The sequence below is a fragment of the Cygnus olor genome, chromosome 15 (assembly GCF_009769625.2).
Source record: "Cygnus olor isolate bCygOlo1 chromosome 15, bCygOlo1.pri.v2, whole genome shotgun sequence".
Lineage (NCBI taxonomy): Eukaryota > Metazoa > Chordata > Aves > Anseriformes > Anatidae > Cygnus > Cygnus olor.
Window position 1 is genome coordinate 12,865,043 of NC_049183.1, and position 21,044 is coordinate 12,886,086.

A 21,044-nucleotide genomic window follows, 5' to 3' on the forward strand; every position below is an offset into this window, starting at 1 on the left:
CGGGGGGTTGTAGGGGGGAACGTGTGGTGTTAGGCTGGGGAAAGCGGGTGGGTTTCGGTTCAGCGTGCTGCTGCTGTCTGCATAGAGTTGGACTGAGAAATGCGGTGAGGTGACAGAAGCGCAGGGAGGGCCTTCATCCGCCCGGCTAACTGCCGCGGCGCCTCCCGCTTCTCCGCGAATGGTTCGGCCGAACCCCACCTCGGTAGCCTGCGCAGAGCCGCCATGTTGGGCTCAACCACCGCGAAGCGGGGGAAACCACAGCAGCAGCAAGCTTGAAATAAACCCTTTTCTCTGCCAGCCGAACAACGAGCGGGCAGCCAAACACTCACCAGCCTCCTCAGAATTCGGATCGGGCCGAAACCGTCGGCGTACGGAACCTACGGCGGGCCAAACACCCCCTTTCCCTCCCCCCCCGCCCCCGGCGGCAGGTGGTAGGCGCCGGGGCCTGGCGCACATGGCCCTGGCGGCCCCTCCCGCGCTCCCTTTGCCGTGGCGGCGGAGCCGGGAGCGCCCCATGCAGGCCCCGGCGCCCAGCCCCGCGCCGCCCCGCGCCCAGGGGCCGGCCGAGGAGCAGCCCGACGGGCCGCCGCCCGCCGAGCCGCCGCCTCAGGACGAGAAGGAGGAAGGGGAGGAGGAGGGAGGCGAGCCCGAGGCGCCGACGGGGCCTGCCGAGGCCCAACAGGCGGCCGCCGCCGCTGAGGAGGCCGCGCCTCAGCCCCCCGAGGCCGAGCCTCAGCCGGGGTCCGGCCGCCAGAGCCCTGAGAGGGAGGAGCCCGAGCCCGAGCCTGAGGCCGAGCCCGAGGCCCAGCCGGCGGAGGAGGGGAAGGAGAAGGAGCAGCAGCAGCAGGAGGAGGAGGAGGAGGGGGGGGAGGCCGAGGCCAAGCCCGAGCCTCCCGCCGAGGCCGAGCCGCCGGCCGAGCCCGGCGCGCCGCAGGAGGACAAGGCCGGGGAGGCCGCGCCCGCCGCCCCCGCCGAGCCCGAGGACGAGCTCTCCTTCAGCGACCCCGAGGACTTCGTGGACGACATCAGCGACGAAGGTGCGGGCCGGGGGAGGCCGGGAGGCCGCAGCTGGGCCTGGGCCTTGGGCCCGGGCTGGCAGCTCCCGGCGCCTTCGTGCTGGAAGCGGTTAATTAGCGCGGGTCGTTAATTTCCTGCTGAGCTTCGGTTCGTGGGAGCTCCTCGCGAGGTGGAGGCAACGAGGAGAGTGCTGTCTGTGTGCCTCCGTTAGTTAAAGTCAGCTGCTGTGACGGCGGCTGCTTACGAGCCTGGTTCAGTCGGTTTGTGCTTTTCCACGCATCCTGAATAAAGTCTGTAGATAAGTAGTGGGGGCTTGGGGTGACTTACTGCTCATGAAGAGCTGGCCTAGGTGCTCTGTGGCCACAAAACGTGGAAAACATAGTAGTAGTAGAAAGGTCAATCGCAGGGCCTTTTAATAGGGTTGGATGTTGGCTCTTTGAAATGGCTAAACTTTGTGTAACTACACAGTTAATTATGTAAATAGCTACTCCTAGTGTAAGGGAATTAAAACTATTTTAGCATTTTTCTCTTTCAGGTAAATTCTTCTCGATGAGCCATGTCAGTTCTTCAGTCTGTTTTGCCAGTGCTTACTCTGACAGAAGTGCTCTCATAGGGTCTGGTAATAGTTACGTGTGTCAGAACTGGGAAAATGTTTCTTAAAGCATGTGATAGTTCTAAGTCAGTTGGCTCTTTCAATTGGCAGTGGAATACCAGTGATAATTGTGCTTTCTAGTGTTCCAGGACTACGTTTAGCTTGATAAATAAGTAGAAAAGTATCTTAGATTAAGAACATATGTTATTTTTAATCGTCCGTACAGCTCTTTGAAGACATGCTTTTGTATCTCAAAGAGACTTTGGCAAAATTGTCTGCAAATACACAGTTGGGTTCTTTTTGTCTAGCAAAGTGTTTGCTCTATTTGCTTTGTCTACATCTGAGTTTATGATGTTCATTTCAGTGTATCCAGAACGGAGGCATATTTCCTGTCCGCTCCTATTTTACTATTTAGGATTAATCTAGTTAACTCTTCAGCTGTGTGAATAATACAGTGTTAGTGGCTGAATTACAGTGTTTAGGTTTAGTCACTCTTGCTGGTCTGGTTTTCCATCTGTGTGCTACTTCTTGAGGTTCCTTATTCCTTTTGCCTTACTTTGAGAGCTGCACAGGAGAAGCAGTGTCAGGCCATCAGTGTCACTGAGCCAAGGTTATCTCAATGCTTATGATAACATTACCTCTTCAAGAACAACTTAGAAGTGAATCAGCTTTAGGATTAGACCATCTCAGATGTTATTTTAACTTCTTTTATTTCCAGAATGGTGTTGGCATAGCGGAACAGCTGGCTCACATTCAAGAGAATGTGTCAGATAATCACCCAGGTGCAATGGAGAAGTTTTAGTTCAGAAAATGGCTGTGTGGTCCTTAACATTCTGCTAGCTGAAGATAGCTGTGTCCCCACCACACCCCTCTCCTGGTGGGTGGAAAAAGAGCTGGCCAAACCAGCTTCTTACCCTTTGAAAGATCCCTTTGTTCATGATTTTGAATTTAAGGTAGAGGAGTTGTACAATGCAGTTATTGGTCTTTAGTCTATTACAGTTCTGATTCAATATAGGGTATTACCTACTAGCACATGAATCTAACTATGTATTCCTTGCTTTGGCTACAGCCCACGAAGTCTTTTGTGAGACATGGTTATGAAGAAATGACTATTAGTGCCTAAAAATTTTTCTTCTTTACTTTTTTCTTGTAGGCTTCTGTGGAAGTATCCTTGCTGTTCCTTGTGGGATGCGCTTCCGTTTTATATGCAGGGAAAATCTAAGATATGGGACTCTAGAATAAGAAACGTGCATGTTATTTTGCTGTAATAGTTTTCAAAATTCCTTCTTTCAATCCTTAGTTTTTGTAAGCACTGCTGATGTTTCACTGCATGTCTCAGAAATCTTAGGCAAGCGAGTACCTATCCGCAACTCCATGTATCGTTAGCTACCCAGAGATTGGCAAAGTCCTGAAAGAATGTCTGAACTTCCAAGTATATACCACGTCTTACTTTATTTGCAACACTTATCTGTGCTCCTTTTTTTTCTGGGTCCGTAACCCGGAATCTTTGCCTTGTGCGCTCTTCACTGACTGCTCGCCTTGTTCTGAAGTGTAAATGCATCTTCAGCCATTCTTGGTTAGTTGTTAGAGACTTCTGTGAACCTTTTTCAACATGGATAAAAAGTTTCATACATTAGGCTTGTTTTGCAACTTGTTCAGATAGCTGACTCTTTCACAACCTAAAACTGACTTCATTCATAAAACTTCTGCTTCTCTTGTACCAGTGGAAGTGGGGAAGTGTGTGCGTGGGTTTAGAGCAGACGATGCAAGGACCGAACAGACTACCCCACCAGCAAGTACCGTTATGGGATGGTAGGAAAGGGGGGTTAGTGTAGCTGTAGAATATCCAGGGTATGAAAAGGTGTGTGCTCGCATTCACTTGTTGCGTGCTTAATGTGACTTGACTTAGAACACCTTCATTTTCATGCTTAATTAAAGGTTTTGATGGAGCTTGAGTTCTCAGCCATAATTATAGTGATGCTAAGGCATGCAGAGCTTCCAGGGTGGAAGATCATTTTGAATTATGCTAAAGCTCTTGTAATGTGGAAGGGAGGTGCGTGTTAAATTTATCGAAGTCATCAGGTTATGATTTGGGTAAGTCTACTTGTCAGAGTTTGGGTAGTAAATCTGAGGGTTGTCTGCTCTGTCAGTGGTGTTGAGGACTTTGTGAGTCAGTTCCAACTCTTGAAACAAGCTACTAGTATGCCTGTTGGTGTCCTCTAGGTAAGGTGTTCCTTTAAAAAAAGGCTTCAAGAGTAAATTCCTTGAAATTTGTTAAGAAACTGAGGAATCGTGTCTCTTGACAAGGAGGTACTGTTGAAGTGGTCTGTATTCACTTCAGTTGTTTCTCTGATAAAGGCTTCATTCACCACCAGGTTTCTTAAATGATTGTTGAACCATTCTCCTGAATTTGAAGTCTTACTCTTAGTGTCACTGTTCTTTTCATCCTTCAGTCTTCCTCTTTCATGGTGTAGACTGGAGCCTCAAATTCTTGTATGCTTTTTGTGTGCAGAACTACTTGGTGATGTACTGAAAGACCAGCCACAGGAAGCAGACGGAATTGACTCAGTAATAGTCGTGGATAACGTTCCCCAGGTTGGACCAGACCGACTTGAAAAACTGAAGAATGTCATCCACAAAATATTTTCCAAGTTTGGTAAAATTATCAATGAATTTTACCCAGAAGCAGATGGCAAGACAAAGGGGTAAGTCACGATCACACCTGCTGGAAATAGGTTTGATGCGCTGCTCTGACCGATTTACCTTTGATTATTAATGTCAGTACTTTATGGTGAATTTTTATGGTGGCCTCTTACCATGGGCATCGTTGTTTTCTACCTTAGCCTGTACAATCTTGACATCTAGTCTCAGCGACAAGCAGAAGTTCCTGAGGGAACGGAGGAGCTTAGTAACTCCTTAAGTTACAGCCTGGGGAGGTTAATTATGGACACAAAGTTTAGCTGGGTTTGGAAGTCAAATTTCTGTGCGGTACTAAATGAGTTTTTTGGTTAATTTCCTGCCGTGGTTAATAAATAGATTAAAAGTCCATTTTAGTTAAAACTTGGCAGCAGTGGATGTACTGTTTATTGCAAAATGGACTGTCGATACCATATTCTGTCTCTGCCAGTGCTTATGCTAACATTAGTGACTTCAGCTTCCGTAAGTTGCAGCAGCCCTCCCCAGGGCCGTTTTGCCAACTTCTGATCACTGTTCCAGGTTAATTGCAGCACCTGAAATCGAGAAGAAAGCTAACCAGAAATGATCTTGCCCAGAGGGAGAGGGCACGGGAAAGTTTTTGTCTGGTGTCTGTCCCTAAAATCCATCTGATACTTAGGTTTTGCTAAGTCTTGTTACTGAGGTTGGAGTAGCATATCTTCCGGAGTTGGAGAGGTATCCATTAAAAAGGGGGATTTCTGGGGTGAGAGATCCTTATTTCTGTTAGGTCAACACGAGGAGAAAAATCATCCTATCTCTGTGTTCATGTGTTCTTCACCTTTTAGTGCTGCTGCTAGTGCTTGTTTTGAAAAATGCATATCTAATACTTAGGGGAAAATATCAGAGGCCATGTCTGGTAGTCTTCAAGATACTTTCGGGTTACTTCAAGATACTAAAAGACTTCCTGAGTCTGCTGGGTTATAAATTAGGTTGTGTTAGTGGCAAGGAGGAAGCTGAATTATGTTGAAAGTAAATGAAGAATAAGAGCTGTGCTTTGAAGGTCTAAACGAGCAGCTACAGCAAGGCTTGCGATTTCTGAAGAAGGTCTATCATTCAACTGGGAAGAGCTGCATACTTGCCTCTTTTTACTAGCTTTCATTACAGTTTTGTGAACTCACATTTTTCACCTACTGTAGCCCTCTTACAGAAAGGATATCAGCTAATTCAGATCTGGTCCATGTTGATAAAGTATGCCTGTAGTCAAAGTGGAAATTTTTACAGTAATTGATTAGGGACAAGACGAGAAGCTACTTTGTAGATGTTGGATACTGAATTCCTAGTTCATCTGTACCGTGTGGAATTTTTTTGTGATATGATTCTTTTACATAGTCACCAATGAACATACTTTTGTATTCCTGCATCGTAGGTACATCTTCCTGGAGTACATGTCTCCGTCTCATGCAGTGGATGCCGTGAAGAATGCAGATGGATACAAGCTGGATAAGCAGCACACTTTCAGAGTGAACCTTTTCACGGACTTTGATAAGTGAGTGCAGCTATCATGTGTCTGTACAGTTTTTGGGATTCTAATCAAGAGAGTATCTGCACTAAGTGTAACCAATTGAATTGCTCTTTCAGGTACATGACAATCAGTGATGAGTGGGAAATCCCTGAGAAACAGCCTTTTAAAGATTTGGTAAGGTTGTGGGTTTCTTTGAGAAGTGAATATTAACAACATATGTTAATGATGTTATGAAAGTAGCAGTAGTGATCACGTACTCCTTTGTTCTCACTGTTGTAAAGTGACAGGAAGAACTTAAAGGTTGTGTTAAGTAGTTTCACATAGGAACTGGGGGTAAATAATGACTTCACACAAGTAATTTAAAAATAGAATTTTGAAAGCATCTTTTTTTAAGTGTTTGAGGCCAACCTCTGTGTTTCTTACCACTGGATTTGTAAAATGTCCTGTGGAGAAAGTGAAAGTTTAAAATGATTTGGGCCAGAAGTGTTAAACATCATCAAACTGCCTTAAAGGTCCACCTTTTTATGATCTGTTCTCTTAGTCTCAAGTAACCACTAGTCTGGATTATTTAATTTGACTTCAAAATTTTTTTTTGCAATGGTAAGACTCTGAAGTTGCATGCTCTCTGAAGACAGACTTCTACCTGCCAGGTAGATAGTAATTTGGAGAACTAGGCTTCCTAGCCTTTGACTCACTAATGACCTCTTGTTTTTCTTTAGGGGAATCTGCGCTATTGGCTGGAAGATCCTGACTGTAGGGATCAGTATAGCGTGATCTTTGAGTCAGGAGACCGGACCTCCATTTTTTGGAATGATATCAAGGAACCTGTTCAAATTGAGGACAGAGCAGTGAGTGTCCTGGAAGTGCTGTACATTGCCGATACACTGTCAGTCTCATTCATTTATAACGTTACAGTTTTCTTGGTTTTAAAAATGTCTTCCCCCCCCCCCCCCCCCCCCCCCCAATCGTTGAAATACTTTTTCTTCCTTTGGAAGAGGAGCAGTGAAATTACACCCTTTAAAATTAGACTTAGCTGCTTAGGTGAAACAAATGTGGAATTAGCGTGTCTGTTTTTCCTTTTCTTTACCTCTCCATGATGCCTGTTAGTTCCACCATCTGTATATTATAAGTGATTCAGAAAGACCTGCGTATGCAAAGTCAGTTTGAGGAATACTATTCATTGGTGCTGAATATGCACTTAAGCATGCAGCTGCTCATCACTTTTTGCCTTTCTGCTGACTGCAGAGGTACTGGAGAGGAATAGCTGGTTTGGTAACGCTATATAAAAGGGAGAGTTAGCGTGCCTGTGTGCTGTAGCCAGTTCACTTGCTAAGGAAACTGCAGGTACCCAGAAGCATTTTCTTTATAACCATTATGTGCTACAATAGAAACAAAGGTGGTTCTAGGATGGAGGCAGCTTTGCTTATCACCATGGTTACTGGCTGTGATCTATATGGCTCATACCTCTCTAACTTAGCTGAGGGTTAAGAGCTGTAGTGTTGTTACGAAGTTCAGACTGCTTACTCTTACTTCTGAGAAGGTCATGTTCTTGCCAGAGCTGAAATCCAACAAAGACCGCCAAGCCTGTTGGGATGATTCAATTGTCAGATACCCTGCAACGGTTGTCACTGCAAAATGTTTTTGGTGATCAGTAAGATCAAACGGTCTCAAACGACAGTTTTCAACCTGAAGAATAAGTGCTGTGCATTATGTGCATGGAATTTAAATCCACAATTAATTTAACATATGGCTGATTCTGAGATCTTCACTGAATAAGTGGATTTGTGAAGTGTGATGCTACAAGCCACACATTGTCTTCCCCCTTCAGTAATTCTGAATGAAGCTAAATCTTTCTGTATACATTTTAATTTTAACTTCTTTTTAATTGCAGCGCTGGACAGAAACCTATGTACGTTGGTCCCCAAAGGGTACCTACCTGGCTACCTTCCACCAGAGGGGCATCGCACTTTGGGGTGGAGAGAAGTTCAAGCAGATTCAAAGGTTTAGTCACCAGGGAGTACAGCTTATTGACTTCTCACCCTGTGAAAGGTATGGTGTATGATGTTGGTTTGGGGTAAGGGAACAAAAGCATGAAGTGCATGCATTCTGGCTGCCGTGCTTTCAGATCTTACTGGACTGCCGTCTTCGGTTCTCTTCCACCTTTGAAAGTGCTGCTTTTCATACATTTTAGAATGAGTGAAACTCTACCTGACTTCGCTTTGACTTCAGGAAAAATGCTTAACATAATCTGTAATAATTGTTCTATAAAACCAAGCTGATAAAGTATCCTTAAAGTCTTCATTATTTGAGAGAATGGCATTGTCTTTCTTTAGTTGGATAGGATGTCTGGAGTATTAGATTTCTATTTCTTTGAAAAAAAATTTAGTTGAGTAGCATCTTCCAAGTCTATAGTACTCAAATTATTTTTTAAAACTTTCACATTAAAGAGCTCTTTAGAAAAGGCTACAATGATTTCAGGACTGAGATGTATCTTGTTTTGCTGGTTTTTAAGCAAGATATTTGGAAGCGATTATTTATCTATAAATGGAGACGTCTAGCATACCTGAAGATCAGGTTGGCAAAGGCTGGTGGATTTATATTTGGTTTGAAACCAGTTCTGTTCTCAGGGCAAACCTATATAGTAACTACCAACGTATTTGTTGAATTCTCCTCTGTAATATCAGTATGAGAGAACTTCCACATAAATCTAGAGGCTTTTCGGCCAAAGAGATGATAAGGATTACTGTGTCTTGAAACATTCCTCGTCTCCAAGAATCCCAGTAGGGAAAGAGCTGTTTGCAAGTACGTTTTATTTTAATATTATTTGGATGAAAGCCTGCTTGTACTGATGTGTTAAATGGAATTTCAGTAGTGAAATTGATTATTTCCTTTGTAGATATTTAGTGACCTTCAGCCCTTTGATGGACACGCCGGATGATCCTCAGGCTATTATCATCTGGGATATTCTGACTGGGCAAAAGAAACGAGGATTCCACTGTGAAAACTCAGCTCACTGGCCTATTTTTAAGTAGGTTGCAAAGCAGCATTTGAGAACAAGTAGTTGTAGAAGTTGTTTAATAAGTAGATAATTCCTATCTAATGTTCTTTTTCTGTTTGCTTAGATGGAGTCATGATGGTAAATTCTTCGCTCGAATGACTTCGGATACCCTCAGTATCTATGAAACACCTGTAAGTTCTTGTTTTTCTGGTTGCGTTTTTTTAACGTTTTTTGCACAATGCTTTTTGCATTACAATGTCAACATTTCCCATGGTGTCTGTTTTAAAATATATATTGTAATAATGCTTTCTAGAGTTTAAAAGGGAATAAATATATTTGCTCTTCCCTTGACCTTTCTTGGGTGAAAAAACTTTAGCTGACCCTGACAAAGTTTCACACCGTGGCTCTAAAAGCCCTAGAGAGTTCAATATACTGCTCAAGAGTCAGTATGATTAAAGTTATGTGATACCTCTGAGCTCTCAGTAGCAGACGAGTGCCAGAATACCCAAAAGACTTTATAATTTGCAGCATAATCTAGTTTGTTCTGTGTTTGCATTATAATATGGGTTTCTGTACTCATAAAAATCATCATACAGGTATACATATGTTCATAATATAAAATAGGGGAGAATTGATCTCTTAACACTGTCCAGTTTCCTAGCTTATGTGCTCTTCTAATGACAATAGAGGCATGTGTGTATATGCAAGAATGTTACTAACTTGAAAATTGTCAATTTTCTCTTTTAGTCTATGGGTTTGTTGGACAAAAAAAGCTTGAAAATCAATGGGATAAGGTGAGTATATTCCTTTGTAAAAAAAAAACTACTCTTTTTGTCTTTATATCAGAGACTTTTTATAATGAGATGAATCTTTACACTGATTGGAGCAAATGGTCTCGTTCTGAAGTCAATCTAGACAAGCTGGCAAAAAAAAAGGAATTGAAAGCTCTCTGCTTATTGACATACATGAGTGACAGCTACTGTGCTTGGAAGTCCCCTTTGTGGCAATGTTTAATCAAGGATCTAGCTTAGGATCCTTGTGTACTAAACCAAACTGGAATGCAGCTTGTTAGGGACTGTCTCTTAAAACTTGTATGCTGGCTTAAAGCAGTGCACTGTATGCTGCCTGTTGGCAAGGAACTAGTCTGATTTTGTGCATGTTTGCACACTTAATTCCTGTGGCTTTTTGGGGTACCTTTTGGAAAGCAAAAGTAAAATTAAGTGTACACAAGTGCAAAAGGATTGTCTCCAGTGTAATTTAATAGAGGGGAATTGCTAATTGGTTTAATCGTGTTTCTTAGATCTTCTGGCTTTACACAGTGAAGGGTTCGTGCCTTCTAGTTAGTGCTTTTTTTGCTGTTTTGATAACATTTAACATATTGCAGACTTAAATTGGCAGTTAAAAATAGGTTATGATAAATATGTAAGTTAGTAAACTGTCTTCAGTTGTTTATCTGCATCTACAACACTCAGATACAGTGCTGAAAATAGTTTCTGTTTGTAGTATCACTAACTACAAATTAAAATGGAACTATGTTTAATTTCCTTCCTGTAGAGATTTCTCATGGTCTCCAGGTGGTAACATAATTGCTTTCTGGGTGCCTGAGGACAAAGACATTCCAGCAAGAGTGACCTTAATGCAGCTGCCTGCTAGACAAGAAATCCGTGTGCGGAATCTGTTCAATGTTGTAGACTGTAAACTACACTGGCAGAAGAACGGGGATTACCTGTGTGTGAAGGTAGACAGGACTCCAAAAGGCACACAGGTATGTGGATTCTGATTGTGTTCATAAAACTTGGTTCTACCTCATGCTGGTATTTAATTTTCTTATAGTACTGTTTCTCGATATGAACACTGTAAATTACATGATGGAAAAAATAAAAATAGTTTTGACTATTGAGTTTGGATCACGTGGATGCAAACGTTATATACGTTTGGCTCTCTAGGATTGGCTTTGAATTTAGTGGTATTTTGGACCTGTTTTTTAAAATGAGAGCTAGATGCCTTAGATCTTTTCCTACTCACTGCTAAAGTTGGTTTTGAGTTCATAGGTCATGCTGCACAATGTACTATATGTTTATCTGCTTTAATTAAGTTTCTTAACAGTCTGAAAGAAACAGATTGTTGTATGCAATTCTTTTGTTGTTATTTATCAGAACAGAACAATTTAGAATGCGTTCAGTAATGAGGCATACAGTATTTATCTGCTTGTTAAGGAAAGAAATGTTGACTCTCAGTTCTCATCCTGAGTTCTGACAGGCCATCCTATGCCTGACAATTTAAAAAACAAATTGTTTGTTCTGCTGCTTCTGTACTGAATGAGTTGATCTTGACCTTCACAGGGAGTAGTGACCAACTTTGAAATATTCCGAATGAGAGAGAAACAGGTTCCAGTGGATGTGGTAGAAATGAAAGGTAATTCCAAATATTTACTCACTTCCGATCTTTAACTATTTTATTCGACATTTTTTGGTAGACACTTGCATGTTTGTTAAAAGTTCCCATCAACATGTGACACTTGCTGATGACAAGATATTTACACTTCTGATGATAGCTATACTATTCCTGTTGCTGAGCTGCTTATGTAAGATCTGGGAAGTAAAAACTTTCATTGCTGTTCATGCTTGTAGCTTAGTTTAGGGGAAAAAAGAGAATTTAAAATGCTTGGGGAAAAAAAAAAGTTAAGTCTGAATGTATTCATTCTGTAGCAGATTTTGGAGCTGTTGTGTCTGACCAAAAACACTTCCCGTAAAAAACACTTCCCATAATGTCCTGCATTTGCCTTATCAACCTTTATTTTAAAAGGTAGTCTTTGTGGCTGAGTTGAACTGATAGGTTCTCTCTGCTTAGCATCCTGGTGTTCTTTGATAACTGAAAGCTTTTTATAATTGACAGAGTTTTGACCCCTCATTGTTTTTTGTTACAGAAAGCATCATAGCCTTTGCTTGGGAACCAAATGGAAGCAAGTTTGCTGTGTTGCATGGAGAAACTCCACGAATTTCAGTTTCCTTTTACCACGTTAAAAACAATGGGAAAATAGAACTCATAAGTAAGTGACTGGAAAACCCGTGAAAGATGCAGATGCTAAGCATTTTGCTGGGCAGTAAACTCAAATTGTGGCTGTTTGTGGTAGATAGTGTGGCATTAGGTGCTATGCATGCATGAGATTGCGTTCAAGAAATCTAGGCCTCTGTGACAGCTAAACTGTTTTCATATTGAATCAGTCCAAGGTCTGGGAGTAACAGGCTTACAAGCCAGAATAATTTTGTGGTCTTGGGAAGTTTGTGCAAGGCAATAGCACGGACTTATTTGGCTAATGTTTGACAACCTTTTTTTTCCCGGTTGGGTGTTGGGATTTCTGATCTACTCTTCTTTTTCTGCTAGCTTTGGATGTTTTAGATCTACTGGGTTTTGTCTTCAGAAGTGTAGAGCTAAGGACTGTTGTGAGGGCTTGCTTGCAGAGTTCAGAAACGTCTTCTGAGGAATGGGTGTAGTTACTGCTTGTAAGCTAACTGATGACATTGGATTGAGATTTTCTTTTTCTGGACTTGTTTCCTCCCAGAAACGTTTGACAAACAGCAGGCAAACACGATATTCTGGAGTCCTCAAGGGCAGTTTGTAGTGTTGGCTGGCCTCAGAAGGTGAGCATTGCACAAGTTACTGGACACCACATTCCTTTTAAAGCAGGAAAAAAGACTAGAGTATCTCATCAAGAAGTGTTTGCTATCTATGTGAATGTTTTAATACGATTTTTTGTTATTTAAATGGGGGAAAAAAATCTTACTGAGTGTTTACTTGTATTGAAGGGGCTCTCTGTGAAAGAATGTTAATTTTGACCTGTGGTAATTTGTCAGTTGGATTCTGATAGGAACTTGACTTTATTAAGGCTTACAATTACTTAATTAAAACTCTCTCCCAGTTGCCTTGCTATAATTCTGGTATGTCTTTGCAAAATAAAGGAAAACAAGATGCAGTTTCATGATGTCCTTTGTAACTTCTACTTGCTATTTCCGCCACATCAAAAGATGAATGAACTTTTCAACAAAAAAGTGGATATTTAGAAAGACTTCTTAGCTGTTTGTTAAACACCGAATAATTGATGTGGCTCCCATAATGCATTTGTTGTCAAAACCTCATGCCTTTTGGTGGGCAATAATACTTTCACAATACTCTTACAACAAAGCTCTACTGTAAAAGTTATCAAAAAGGTCACGTTTGAGCAAGTAAAACTTATTTTAGCCAGCTGAATAGTATTTGGCTTTACATGCTTTCAAGTAAGCAGTGATGTTCATCTTAGAAATCCATTTTTAGTTTTGGACTCCACTCCTTAAATGTCTAAGCATTTTGGTATTCACTCCTTAAAGCATATGATTGTTAAACTTTGGCTGTAATGTGGCTATATGTTTTCATCGTGACTTTAGGAACAGATGTAAAATGGGTTAAAGGTCACTGAACATTAAAATGATGGTTTCATTCTTATGTGCATTTTTGGTTTTATTCATCACATTTTCTAGCCACAGGCACATGTTACTGGTATGAGCCTGTTTCTTGGTTGCTTGCTGAGAAGATTCCTCGTTGTAGTGAGGAGCTGTAAAGATGTAGCTTGTGAAATCTGTTTTTTAAAAAATGGGCTATGCTAGCATGTAAAACAATCTCTCTTGTCTTTGTAGCATGAACGGTGCCTTAGCATTTGTAGATACATCTGACTGCACCATGATGAATATTGCTGAACACTATACGGCTTCAGACGTGGAATGGGATCCTACAGGCAGATACATCGTGACTTCTGTGTCTTGGTGGAGCCACAAGGTACTCATTCATTCTTCTTTTCCATCCTATTCCAGAGGTATTGACAAGGGCTATTGGTTAGGAAGAAAAAATGGATACCTGTCACTGGTCATACGACTTGTGCCTGGCACCACAGTTTTATATGTGTGTTTCTAAACATCAGTATTTATTTGGGCCATTGGCTTCGCTGGTTTTCCAAAAATAAGTCCTGGAAGGGCAGTTTACAAGTCTAAAACAAGTTTCCTTTTTCTGAATGCTCATTGTCTTTATCTGTTTGGAACTTGATCCTCTGTGTGGGAACTTAATTTCTGTGTGGTCCACACAGAATCATTGTCTCTTGTTACTTTCATGTGGTTCCGGCCACTGTACTGTAATCCTTTCCTATAGAATCAGAGATTTTTAGAATACGATAGAAGGGCTTGCTTAGTCTTAAACTGCCGTGATCATCCAGAAGATAACTTTATGCAAAGCTTCAGTGAAACAAATGAACTATTTTTTGCTGTAGAATTTAATTTCTGCAGGAAAGATGAACAAAAAGAGCATCTCACTTCTGTTGACTAATGATGCTAATTTTGTTAAAAACAAAGAAAAAAATTAAGAGTGAGGACCAGAATGTAAAGTTAGAGCTTATCTTGACTGAGGCATTGCACTACTCTTCCAGGTGGATAATGCATATTGGTTATGGACCTTCCAAGGCCGCCTACTTCAGAAAAACAATAAAGACAGGTTCTGTCAGCTTCTGTGGAGACCACGACCGACTACCTTGCTCAGTGAGGATCAGATAAAGGTAGTGTATTCCACTGACATGCCTGTTGACATTGTTTCGGTGTATATGCATGTTAGGTTTACTTTCCTGCTCTCAAGGATGAGGTTTGAACTGTTACAGAGTTATGGAATTGCTTTTCTTCCTGAACTTGTGGAAAAAAAATATTGCTGTAGGGGACCTCATTTCTGGGAACAACTGTAAATGTTAGCTATTCTTTAAATTTGGAATAGAAATAATGGCCAGTTGTACTTAAATTTAGGGTACAGTGAGAGGGTATAAAGAATAACAAACCTGAATTCAGCTGTCCAGACTTCCATAATTGAATATTTATGGAAGTGTTCTTTATGTTCATGTTCTGTAAGCCAGTTCATATGTTATTTATGTTCATGTTCTGTAAGCCAGGAGGAACAAATAGAATTATAGTGAAGGGGAATTGCCAAGAAAAGAGATTTTCCAAAAATGCGAAACCTGTTTAGGCCTACCAAAGGAATTCTTGCAGAATATGATGATTGCTTGCTAGTCTGATGTCCTAGTTGAAATAATATTCTGTTTTACAGCAAATTAAAAAGGACCTGAAGAAATACTCAAAGATATTCGAGCAGAAGGATCGCCTGAGCCAGTCCAAAGCTTCAAAGGCAAGACAATTTTGGAATATAATACTGTAGATGAAGCTCTTGTAACCTGCATGTTGTTAGGTTGTAATGTTCATATGTAAGTTAGATTTTTACCTTTTATAACAAACGTCTGTGTTCATGTTAATCCAGATGTTTAGACTCAGTTCCCATAGGTAGTTCAGACAGATGCCACTAAACTCAGGATAAATGGTAATGAATCTGGAGAGTCACTGGTGATACCACCTCATTAAGCAAAGGTGGTAGAATTTGGGGGTTCTTAGTGAGTTGCTGTATTAGCCACTCTTTAAATTACAAACCTTTTTAAAAATCATCAAAACAACTTGTAAATTACATAAAAGCTTTTGCTTTTTTTTAAGTCAGTGGAAGGTACGTTAATGAGGGGCAAAAAAAAAGTTTGCCTCGCTAACAAATGCATTCTGTATGGATTTGTTTTATTGTGGGAGTTACCAACCTCTTCTTGCCTCTGTAGGAGCTGGTGGAAAGGAGACGTACAATGATGGAAGAATTCAGAAAGTACCGCAAGATGGCACAAGAGCTGTACATGGAGCAGAGGAATGAGCGTTTAGAGCTTCGAGGAGGTAAGCAACACACAGTACTTGTAAAAACGTGATAACTACCACTTCTTGCCAAGTAACGACTGTTGCGATAACTTATTTACATTATCTCTCTTTATTTCCTGCTAAAGCTTATTATCCCGTTCTCTGAAGGTTTTCTCCTTTTTCTCCTGAATCACAATGGATTTTGATTTTGCACAGGACAAAACTCAAATAGTGCTGTCTGTGTTTTACTTAGATTCTTTCTGCTTCAAGGCAAGCATTGGCTTGATCTTAGCATAAGCCTGTGAAGAGATTCAGGTGTTGTGTGTAATCAAAAGAAATCCTCAGGCTTTGTAGTGAGAGACAATGCCTTGTTTGTCACTTAATTATATTAGCATGTCCTTGTTATGATTTAAAGCGACATAGTTCTTATTTCAGTGCTGTTTTAAGGACTATTCCTAGCAAGAGCATCAAATCTTTCCTTTGTTGCCTTGTTTGAGATAGTGTTAACACTTTCTCCGTTCCAGGGGTAGACACAGATGAGCTGGACAGCAATGTTGATGACTGGGAAGAGGAGACTGTTGAATTTTTTATCAATGAAGAAATTATTACCCTTGCAGAACCAGAGTAATCTAATAAAACTGTGGTAAGATAGCTTACCCCTCAGTAGAGGGGAACTTTTTCTATTAGCTGCCACTATAGATTCAGTAATTTGTTTCAGAAGGTTAAGTCTGCTTGTTGCGTGGGTGTGTGTGCTGTTCTTTGAGTTCGTTTGTTTTTTCTGTGGCTAGAGCAAACAAAAGCATTCTTAAGTGATCACAGACTGAGATTTACAAGCTGTACTGAGCAGAATATCATCTATGCCCTATCTTTCCAGAGTGATCAAAGCTGTGACAGAGCTAGGGTCAACTTTTAAACACAACTCATTGCAAGATCATAAAGTTGTCAGTAGGAGAAGTTGAAGTTAGTATTAGATGGAAATTTTGCTTTCCGTAAGATTGTTACGGTAGTTAATACTGGTCAGGGCTTTAAATACTATGCTAAAGATAAAGCAAGTTGACTGTAGGCTGATATAACTTTGAGCAGATGTTTAAATATCCACTTGAAATCTGCTGTCACTTTCTAGAAATGTTGGTTAGAATTTGAGTAGCAGCACTTTCTCACTGTCACTGCTTGTTGCTGAAATCTTTATTTAATCCAGTGCTTGCCCCAGTTCTGCTTTGTGAATTCATATGATATAGTTGTGTGTTGAAAACAGGGTAGTTTCAGCAGCTGATGTAGGAGGTTGTTTGAAGAGCTTGAAATTTATGTTCAGGAGGGAATAGTGTGTGAAGGCACTCATGTAGGACTTAAAAGCTGGATTGCATTCCTGCTCTGTCATGTTTAGGACTTCATGTAAGGAAGTGGAGACTGGAAAAATGCCTTTAGCAGCTGTCACTGTACAGTTCTGTAGTAGTTTCCTGGTATCTAAGGAGCCAAAATAAAATAGCAGTACACCTCTTGTACCTATAGAAAAACTAATAGCCTTGATATTTTCACATGTATTTAGATCTAGTTTGTAGTTTGTGCCCTGTACGTGGGAGATCTTTTATGGAAGGGAGAGAAGCTACGTAGTTTCTAGACTTAAACTGTTTAAGAACGGGTGAAACACATGCTTTTGTAGCCTTTTATGAGATAGCATCTGTGGTTAAGGTCGAGCTGTTTGTATAAGGCACAGTAACTGACTCATCTCTTTTTTTCTTTTCTGCAGCACCGCCATATCTTGTGCTAAAAAGAAGTTTGTTCGTTTTCAGAAAGCCTACCTTGGAATTTTTAATCCATATTCTTGCACTCTGGAAGGGTGGATGCATCAGATTTTCTCCATTCTGACACATTGTAGTGCCTTTAAGTCTTGCTGCCTGCTGCAGTGAGATACTGAAAAGGCGCTGCTTTTAAATTCTTTTTAAGGGTTCAATTTTCTTTTTAAATCCACTACTTACCAGTATTTACTTCCTGACTCCTGTGCAGTACTTGCCAACTGGCAGTTTTTGACGACTGCCAGTAAAGTGAAATTCATCAGTTCACATCTCTTACACAAACCCACGCACATGATGTTTCTGTTCCAGGACTCTTTTTATGTCCCAAGTGCATGGACAGGTGTTCACTTTGTTTGGGGAAAAGTCAACAGAACCATTTTTCGTATGATGTGTTTTAGTGTGCTGAAGCAGCACTACAGCGGGCTATATCCTCCTCCTTTCAGATTGTGAAAGGATGTCTCCCTTAAAGAGCTGAATATGGAAATAAAAGCAGACTGATACTAAAACCAGGCTGGCTCTGCGTTGTTTGTAGGGAATCTTTCCCTGAATGATCAAGCATACCCAGATTAATGGAAATGTTTGCCCTGTTCACTTTATAGTTTCTTTGAATTTTTTTCCCCCCAAAGTTTCTCGTGGCTTTCCTATTCTTGTATATTGCTGAAGTTATGTTTTTTCTTTGTTTTTATGATGATGGTACAACTCATTAATTGGACAGATTAACCTGTTAACTGTAGTGAAGCAACTAGAAATTAAGTGCATTTCTTAAGCCATTTGCAAGCTCAAACGAGCTTTGGGTTAGACTGTCTTACTAGTGACCACTGCAAACCTTCTGAGAAGGTCTGTATATATTTGCCTTATTCTCACTGTTACATATGTAACTTCATTTCTAAAGACCTCTTTCTTTAGAGGGGAAAAGTGTACTTAAAGCTGGTGGTGCAACTTCTCTATATTCATATCTATATGTAGAAATTCTTTTCTGTATATTGGCAGATTGCTGGCCTGCTGCTTTCCCTTTGAGGGGCAGAGGTGAAATGGGGGTATTCACTTGTCTCCTTTCCAGGAGTGGCCAGTAATTGCTAATATAAGCCCTCTTGATGTACTTTTAATAAAACCTGTGCTTGCTTACATAGCAGTTTCTATGATGGATCCAAAGTGGAAGGCAGGGAGTATTCTGGCAAAGGGTACCCCCACTCAGCTGGCAGCAACCAAGGGACATTAGCATTTTTCCCACTCTCTTTCCTTTCACCTTAGGTGAACTTACTGTGATAGCAAATGCTCAAGTCCTTCAGTTCACTCCCATGTTCCCTTCACAGGAAGGCTCTTGAAAATTATTGTTCTATAATGATGGTATTAATTTAAAGTTTCAATAGGTCACTTTTAAAGCAGCAGATGTTTTTCACCAAAGTCTGTATTAGTTTCCAGTTTCTGCATTTGTTCTTTCATAATCAATATGTACATTATGATGATAAAAGTTAGGTCTGCAGTGCTTACCAAGCTCATCCCTCAACTGGACTGGAACAAATATTTGCTTTCTGCCAAAACAATGCAGAAGTTCTCTCTTACCCATTTTTTCGGTAATGGCTTGAACTTCTGTAGCACTAACAATCTTAATTGCCCTTGAGTTGTGAAGAGCTGTCTTAACCATTTTCTAAGTTATGAACGGAAAGGTGTTTTTTTTCTCCATGCAATGGAGTTTTAATAAGCTACTGTATTTTATTCATGGCTGTTTTCAAAGTAAGGGAATAAAATGCCAATGTTAAATGAATTAAGTCGTCTTCTAATGTGCTTCTGTGAACTGTGGATCATCAGTGAGCAAATAATTACAATAAAATCAAGCTTGATGCTCGTGTAGGAGCTCTGGAAGTTGACAAGATGTCCTGACCAGTAATTAAGGCCTCTTATCTGTAATACTGGTATTTCTGACATTGTTCAATTTCTGTGTCTTCTCTGTAGTGTTTCTTACTTCAGATATTTATCACAAACTGACTACTTATGAAATTGCTTTATGGGTATATATTTGGAAAGCTGGTTTGTTCAGCACATCTCTCCGTAACAGCAGGAGCAGTAGTAGGGAGGAAGGATACTGTTGGATTGAATCCATACTGGGATATAGCTTCAAGCACTCCATGCTGCTGCCTTTCAGCCTGCAGTCCTTGGCTGTTGTGAGAGTTTTTCTGAAGGATGACTAAGAGAAGCAGGTTTGTAGATAATGTGCTTTGAGAGGGTGTGTGGAGGGCTTCCACCAGCAGGTGTACCTCTGCCTGCAAGGGCCCACAATGAGGGGAAGGGAGAAAAGACGACAAAAACTTGAGCATTAAGTAGGATAGCATTTCCTTGTGTTTGTTGAAGTATTTTCTCAAGTATTTTTAATGATTGTTTTTTAAATAGCAAGACTAACTGGAGCAATTAATACAATCCTGGTCTAGTCTGTATGTCTACAGGCTTTACTATGAATTGGTAACAAACATTCTCCTGACCTTTTAACCATCTTCAGTCCTTAATGCGAACTTCACAGAGCAAGCTTTGTTCACTTTCTACACCAAGTTTTAATTTCTTAAATTTGAATATTTTTTTTAAATAAAACCTTACTGTAACTCTTATGAGCTTTGACTTTTATTGCCAAATAAATAAAGAAGACGAAGTGATCCTGTTGTGTTTTTTTTAAATAAATTTTTTAAATAATCCTTCTAGAACAGGGATTTTCAGTGTCCCCATCTATTTGAGATACGTTTGAGTGGCATGTTGATTAGGCAGCGAAGAACAGCTGGGGTTATAGTCCTGCCAGAGTCTTTATTGACATTCTCAGACTTCAGCATCTCTGTGTTGACCGGGGTAAGAGGTATGCTTTGAAAATTAATGCTTTTCAAAGTTTCAGCCTTCAATCCTATGGTGCTCTTTTACTGAAGCACTGCTTTTACCTCATGCTGAAACACAAGTGGGGCGGACACACAAACCTCTGCTCAAAGCAGAATCTCTCTTAAAATAAAGTCAATAATATCTACACTACCTTTCATTCCTTCCTAATGCAAGAAAAAGCCCTAGTCCTTAGTGTGACCCCTCTTCCACATGCTGCTGCTTTGGGTCTGTTTTCTTACCCTCAGTGGCTGGGGTTGCCAAATACAGTGATTAACGGGACTGTTCCAGAGGTTAAGGCTGTACAAGAGAGACTTTTGTCATTCCCTGCTACACCACACTTGGGACTATGGTGTGCAAAATAGTATTTTCCAACACTTAAGTGACAGGAGAGTTTGGCCCATGAGAGTTAGGTGCTCATAAGTGTGTTTAGGGAGATGATGATGAAGTTAACTGTTGCATTCTTCTGAATATCAAAAGTGATGGAAATCCGGGTGGTGCACTCTGTACTCAGAACCTTGTGCTGAAGAAATGTTATTTTGCTGCCACTTGAACTGCTCCGAAACGTCTACCCCAGTGCTCTAGAGTTGGAGCTGCTCGCTAAAACCTTCATTAAATTGACAGGTAGCTTGACTTGTTATTATGGAAATAAATTTGGTTCCTATAGAAACCTGTTGCATGTGACTGGCGGGGACATAAAACAAGTCTGTTTAAATAACTGTGCACCCTCCTGATAAGGCTCCATTTACGTACCTGCATTACGCAGTGTTCTGTCAGCACCAGCCATCCTTTCAGGAGCTGTTGAAGAGATGCTGCTTTATTTTATGAAGGGGGAAAGAGCCGCAGAAAGGTGGAAATAATTTTTCAAGTCTGTAATTAGCTGAAA

The 21,044-nt window shown here is 40.8% G+C and overlaps 1 protein-coding gene across 1 annotated transcript; it reads left to right on the forward strand.

Annotated features, from left to right (window-relative positions):
- Positions 1 to 456: 456 nt before the first annotated feature.
- Positions 457 to 17,807, forward strand: EIF3B (eukaryotic translation initiation factor 3 subunit B). The gene is made up of 19 exons (XM_040574713.1): positions 457 to 1,037; positions 4,122 to 4,314; positions 5,691 to 5,810; positions 5,903 to 5,960; positions 6,506 to 6,634; positions 7,678 to 7,835; positions 8,683 to 8,814; positions 8,909 to 8,975; positions 9,532 to 9,578; positions 10,339 to 10,549; positions 11,127 to 11,199; positions 11,711 to 11,833; positions 12,347 to 12,425; positions 13,455 to 13,593; positions 14,234 to 14,359; positions 14,896 to 14,973; positions 15,443 to 15,551; positions 16,037 to 16,155; positions 17,260 to 17,807. The coding sequence occupies exons 1-18, from the start codon at positions 515 to 517 to the stop codon at positions 16,138 to 16,140; spliced, it is 2,469 nt and encodes an 822-aa protein (XP_040430647.1). The 5' UTR covers positions 457 to 514; the 3' UTR covers positions 16,141 to 16,155; positions 17,260 to 17,807.
- The last annotated feature ends 3,237 nt before the right edge of the window (positions 17,808 to 21,044 follow it).

Coding starts and splice junctions, on each gene's coding strand:
- EIF3B (XM_040574713.1), top strand. CDS start 515: ATGCAGGCCCCGGCGCCCAGCCCCGCGCCGCCCCGCGCCCAGGGGCCG. Junction 7,836..8,682: donor GACTTCTCACCCTGTGAAAG/GTATGGTGTATG, acceptor TTTCCTTTGTAG/ATATTTAGTGACCTTCAGCC. Junction 10,550..11,126: donor GGACTCCAAAAGGCACACAG/GTATGTGGATTC, acceptor TGACCTTCACAG/GGAGTAGTGACCAACTTTGA.